At 40.5% G+C, this 6,898-nt stretch overlaps 1 protein-coding gene across 1 annotated transcript in view; it reads left to right on the top strand.

The window, feature by feature from the left end:
• The first annotated feature begins 500 nt into the window (after positions 1 to 500).
• Positions 501 to 6,898, top strand: part of STS (steroid sulfatase) — a 372,501-nt gene continuing 366,103 nt past the window's right edge. Inside the window, exon 1 of the mRNA XM_075594564.1 lies at positions 501 to 649. Coding sequence (XP_075450679.1) covers positions 501 to 649 — 149 coding nt within the window. The remainder of the gene's footprint in view (positions 650 to 6,898) is intronic.

The raw sequence follows: 6,898 nt of genomic DNA, 5'->3' as shown, positions 1-6,898 counted from the left end.
TGGGATTCTAAGGGGACTTACCTAGGGCCTTCCCTACAACACTCCACTCTTTGGAGGGATCGGGGCCTAACTGGGACCTTCGGGCAGTGTTCTGGCCTAGTCCAGGGGCTCACTGGCTCCCTGGATGCGTCCGTCCTCTCTGCCGGCTCCTGCAAGACTGCCCACGTGTTTCCTGTCCCGCGGAGGATATCAGGAGTCTCTCTCATGGCCGCTCTCACCTGATTGGTTGAGACAGCCCATGTGACCCAACCAAGGCTTCTGGGACTTGTAGTCCCGAATGCCAATATGGCCACCGCCACTCTTCCCGATCACGTGGAACAGTTCCCTGCACCTGAGGCAGGGTAAGGGGACTCCGCTACATTAGAATGCCAAGAAAATATAGAATGTACATGTTTATACCATGACTTCTCTGTGTTTGTCATTGTAACTTCTTTTCTTTTTTTAATGTTTTTCCCAGCTCTTGACTCACTCTTCTCCCCGTATTGTTTCTTTTCAGAAATATGAAATTCCTTTCATGGATTACGTCTGTGTTCACCATGCATACGCTGAGTGCAAATAGCGCTGCTACATCAAAGCCTAACTTTCTCCTAATAATGGTGGACGACCTTGGAATTGGAGATGTTGGATGTTATGGAAACAAAACACTTAGGTTTGAAAAATTGATTATGTTAATCTATGTTTATAAAGCAGATCAAAAGTGTAATCAAGCATTCTTGCATACATTGTTCAAATGTGTTCATACCTCATCTTTAATTTGTTGTTATTCTGTTGTGGACAGCACTAAGAACTTCCAGACACTTTGTTTGTGCAAGTAAACAAACTGCATTTTAATGATAACAATTCTAAAACAAAGATCTGACAAGTTTTTCTTTGACAGTTTTTATATTAAAAAGTGAGAAGCTGAGAGTAAGCTCTGCATTCTGACTTGCATAAAATGTTATTATAACTTGAGTACCACTGGTTTATCATTTTCCCACCCATAATACCACTACTTACATTTTCCACTGTTTTAAATAAAAGGAGATTTGTTTTAGAAAGTATCTCCTGCTTTCTATTTAAACCTTTCTTAAATCTTTGCGTGTCCTCATTTGCATGTAATTTCCCAGAATCCCTAGCTGCAATGGAAACACTGTATGCTAAGAGATAATGGTGAAAAGCAGTGTTATAGACCTGCCTGAGAAATGTGAATGTGCTTACAAGTGATATTTTTATTTGCTTTATACTGTAAGGTGGGGGGAGTTTGTCACTTTTTTCACCCACAATAAATTATATATTGTGTGGTTGAAACATATTCCAGCTTCACATTGTAAAGCCAGTATAGCCATTAATAAGACCCAAAAGGTTGAAATAGCTGTCTGTGAGTAGGTTTTATTGGCTATGCACTTCTTTTACCCAGGCTGTGCTGAAAAGCTGTATAATACAACAGACATATACTTATAGGGCTCCATGTTAAAACAGATAAGAAGCAAAAGGTGACACTGTGTGCTCATTTGCATGTCATTTCCCCAAATCCCTGGCTGCAGTGGAAACACTGAATGCTAACAGATTTTGGTGAAAAACAGAGTTGCAGACATTGAATATGCTCACAAGTAATAGTTTTATTTGCTCTTTTCAGTGCAGGTTTTGTTTTTCACTTTCTCACCCACCATAACTTATATAATGTGTGGTTAAATATCTCTAAAATATAGCCAAGCTGTAGTTTTGTGGTATAGATATTTTGCGTATAGAGTATTATAGGTGGTTTTATATAAGTTGTATATTTGGGTATAGTGTTCTACTTTTTGCATGTTATAAGAAGTAGATGCCATGGTCATGTTGTACTTCCTTTATTTTGAATTGGCTGAGATGACAAGTCATGTGTTGAACTTTGGTACTGTAACTTCTTGATGTAGCTCAAAGTATAGTATAAGTACTGTAGCTGTATTAGTTCTGGAGGCATGGAAATTGGCTGTAGGTTGGGATACATTTTAAGGGCTCAACATTAGGGTTCTTCCTTTTTAAAATTGTACTGTACAGAGCTTTTGAAATCTAATAGCTTTCATCTTCAAGTTTAATGTACGTAGAGATGTAGCTAACCTTATTGTCTCCGGAGCTGCGGGAGAATCAGCACTGCGGGGGGGAGGCATTCAAAAGATAGACACTCGCAGCGCTATTGCAGCAGACCCTGTCTCTGGCGTCGCAGATTCTTATTCCTTGACCGTGGCACCGGAGGGACAGTGAGTCTTGTTAAATCTGTATGAGGTTTTGAAAAACTCAGAACACTATAATTTCATCTACTGTATGAACAACCTTAATGTTGTCATCATAAAAAATACCTCAACCTACAACAAATTTACATTTCTCCAGGATCAATACAGTTAAAATACTTTTGAATTAAAATACAGTCCAAAGAGCTTTGCCTTAGTTTGATAAAGTTGGATCTTTTTTTTTAAAGATAACACAGGGCCACTACTTTTTTAAAGACACTTTGAACAGTAATTATAAGCACAGATTAAATACATTTATTAATACAAATCACACCTTTGATTGATCAATGTGCTTTGTCTTTTACAAAGCCGTGGAGACCTAAGGGTCTATTTAGTAAAGTCTCCACCTGTAAAACCAGGGTAAAGCTGGTGAACAAAATACAACTGTATTTATCAAAGAAAATAAATCAAACTGAAAGTATTGGATTTTTTTTCCTGTGAATGGTTTTAAAGCTGCAGTTCAGTCAATATCCTGCATGTGTTTTTTTTTTTAATAAATCAGTTCTGTACTGTGAGAAAATACTTGTAGCATTTTCTTTTTTAAAAAACAACAACTTTGAAAGACAATTTTTAATGTATTCTAATGTAACGAGCATTTTTGTTTCTATAGCAACGCTTTAGAAAGGCACAACCCCTTCCTTTAATGTAACAGGCTCTGGCACACCCCTTTGTGAGTCCTGCCCCCTCCACAGCCGTGCACGTGCATGAGCACAAATGTATCAGTCATTGCCTGGTCACATGATCTTCCCCACAGAACTGACAGAGCAGCAGAAAAGGAGAGTAGCTCAGAATAAATTAATTAAACCTTATTCCATTGCACTTGTGTAGTTAATGTTAAATATTAACAACTCATTTAAAATCAAATCTGTATATATCATTCTGTAAACAATATGTATATTTAATTTTGTGTGTATGTGAATGTGTACAATTCAATGTGTGTGTTATTAAAATTAATAATAGCATGTTCTTGTATAGCGCTGCTAGTTTTACATAGCACTTTACAGAGACATTTTGCATGCACAGGGCCCTGGGTGCTTAGGTGTGTATGTATGTGTGTGTATGATATAGATATATATGCACACGCACGCATATACATGCATACATACACATGTGCACACGCACGCATATACATGCATACATACACATGTGCACACGCACACATACACATTCGCACACCAACATGCACACACACGCACACATATACATGCACACACGCACACATATACACACACACGAACATGCGCACGCAAACATGCGCACACGCACATGAACATGTGCACACGCACACATACATGCGCACACGCACTTATACACGCACAAACATGCGCACACGCACACATATACATATACATGCACACATAAACATGCGCACACGCACACATAAACATGCGCACACATAGATAGACACGCACACACAGTGTATATATTTATGGTATTGCTTGACCTGAGGAAGAGAGGAAAACTCTTGAAAGCTTGTCCCATGACACAAATTCTTGGTCCAAATAAAAAAATGTATCAACAAATACTGAAGAACTCATATATTCTGGTGTGTGTGTGTGTGTGTGTAAATAGCGAAGGTCAGCAGCCGGCAGCGACAGAGGACAGCAGCCAGCGGCGGAGGGAGAGAAGGACGGCATCCTGCATCGAAGCTCGGCAGCGACAGAGGACAGCAGTTGGTGGCGGAGGGAGAAGAGGACCATGTGAATGGAGCAGGAGCGGGACAGGAGGGCGGTAGGGAGGAATTACGCTGTGGCAGCGGCAGACACCGGAAGTCAGAGAATACTTCTGTCAGACCGCTGGGGTGCGCACATACGTGTGTGTTTATACATACACACACACTATATATCACACACACACACACACACACACACACACACACACACACACACACACACACACACACACACACACACACACACACACACACACACACACACACACACACACACACACACACACACACACACACACTATATATATATATATATATATATATTGATATATATATATATATATATATATAATCTCACACACACCACCTTGCTGCAACCCCCCCCCCCCTCCGGGGGCAGCGCAACCCTCCTCCATCTCCCGCACGGGCAGGGAGGCAGTCACAGGATCGGAGCAGAAGGGGGACACCACACAGCGGCAGATCGGGAGCGAGCACACGTCACTGGGAGACTCATGAATATTCATGAGCTTCCACTGACGGACAGAAGCAGAAAAAAAACAGATCCCTTCACTAATTATGTCACCAAATTTCGCCGATCAATACACGGAGAACGAATTGACCTGCAGCTATACAGTTCTTTAGGTAAGTAGAGATTGCCCACATGAAACTATTGAAGTAAAAAAATAAATTAAAAAAAATAATAAAAAAAGACTGAACTGCAGCTTTAAATTCATATAAATACTTTAATATACTTGTATTCAACAAACAGCAAAACCATTGGTTCCAATGAGAAAATAATGTAGCTATATATTTTAGTATACAGAAAAATCTATTAAATATTGTAGGTACCTCTGGGGTGCTACACAAATATTATTTGTTTATATATTCATTTTTTTTAATATAAATGTTCCCCCAAAATGTTCACCACATTTTCTGGGCCAAAGGTTCTACTAAAATTCTTCAAATTATGCAAATTTGGCTATTTACACTATTTTAGCTGCTATTGCAGCGCTGCTATGTTAAAAAAAAATTGAGCAAAAAATACTCCTATATATGTGCACCTCCTACAATTATCTGTGGTTTTTGGCACAGGGAGCAGAGAGGTGGGTAGAAGGAAAAGCAGGAACTCAGGAGAGAGAGAGATTTTTCTTGGTTGTATAATTTTCTTTCATAATGGTTTTTTTTTTAAATTTTTTTTTTTTAGAACTTATAGATACGGGGGCAGGAGGGGCTCTGCTTCTCCCAAACCTGACCTCCTTTGAAACTGAGAGGGGATTTTACCACTAGTAATGGCTGAGTTAGCACGTGAGGAACAACAGCACAAGCTGGGGTACATGTACCAGTTGCTCGAGCTAGTTGTAGCTGCAGTACTACTGTGGCCACACACCCTGTGGTGCATGTGCAGGAGGCTGCAGCTGCTGCTATTGCTATTGTTTAGCCTGTGTTAGCAAAACAGGGTATGGCTGAGTTGAACTGGAAATAGGTACTCATTCTGTGTCATCTCTATTTACAGCCTCACAAGCTTCAAACAATAATGTGGCCACATGTCCCACCAACAACTATCTTGGCTACTACTAGTAACATTGCCACCATCATGCCCTTTTCTCATGCCTTAACTTGATGTTGGGGTACCACTAGAGGTAAACAGAATTGCCTCTGCCACTACTATTAGAGGTGTTCTTATGCTTACTACTCCCCAGTAATGGTTCTGCTATTTTACTGATGTGTTTGAGCATCACCCTGCCTGTGATAAGTGTGCCTAAACTGTACGTTTCGTTCCTCTCCTGCCTTTCCTCCTCCATCAATGATTGCACTCTAGACACAAATATATATTTGCAATGTCTGCATCGGTCTAGGCACATAATCTTTCATTGGTTTCTTAAAGCGAAGGCCAACAAAAGTAGCAAGAAGATAAACCTCCTTAGTTTTTATGGATACTCTCCAAATCAGTGTTATTGTTATCCCCACACTTCTGTTGCACATAAACATGGTACTGTACCTATCTAGTGGAAATATAAGTGGGATGATCTGACTGATTACAGCATTTTCACTGCTGACCCGAACTGTAGCCTCTTCAATTGGTATCATTAGCCAACATACCTCCCCTATCTGATGCCAGTGGTTGGGAAACAAGTACGGCCCCTCTAAGGGCTTGGAGTTCTCCATGATATAATAATTTACTCATTTATGCTGCTCATAAAGCCAATCTAGCATATATAGGGTTTATTTCCACCAAGTGGGTACCTATGTTTTGATCTTGTGTCTTTGTAGATTGTTAAACAAAGGGCATTATGAACTGTGTAGGAGCAGCTAAATTGGGCACAGATTTGTTTTGATGCTGATAATTTCCTACTCTTCCTCACACTGCTCTTAGAAATGATTAACTATCAATTTCAGTACATGGACAAAGCAGGGAATGTGAATAAAGTTGCCGTAGTGTAATACTGCCACCAGATTGATTACATTATCTCCTGCCACTAGCCCAAATCTCTAGGCCCATAGAAAAGGGCCAATGCTCAATAATCCACTGTAGTATGAAAAGAATAGCAGCTACTTTATGAGCCTTCTGATCAAAGCCCTGAATACACAGTCCAGCAGGGCCCTTATACTGTAAGTGCTTTTGAATCACTGATTCTCAGAAGGACTATCCCCATGTAGTTCTCTCCACCACTCTCAAAGAATGCTAACTTAGTGTTCACAGGTTAGTAATTATTGTGAGCAAAATGTCAACAAAATAAAAGGCGTATGTTCCACTCATGCATTATTGAGTGTTGTATCAGTAACTGTGGTTTAAGACAGCGGTGCGCAAACTGAAGGGCGCAAGATTATTTAGGGGGGCGCAGGCAGCAGGCTGAACAAGCTCTGTGTCGGCTGCTCTCAGCTCTCTGATTGTTGCAGCGGCAGGGCCTTGTTGCGGGGGCATGGTCTTGCTGCTTCTCTCTTCTCTCAGCTTCTCTCAGGCCTTCCTGCACACAGACAG

This window comes from Ascaphus truei, chromosome 3 (genome assembly GCF_040206685.1).
Source record: "Ascaphus truei isolate aAscTru1 chromosome 3, aAscTru1.hap1, whole genome shotgun sequence".
NCBI classification, from domain to species: Eukaryota; Metazoa; Chordata; class Amphibia; order Anura; family Ascaphidae; genus Ascaphus; species Ascaphus truei.
This window is presented reverse-complemented; position numbering and strand designations above follow the sequence as displayed.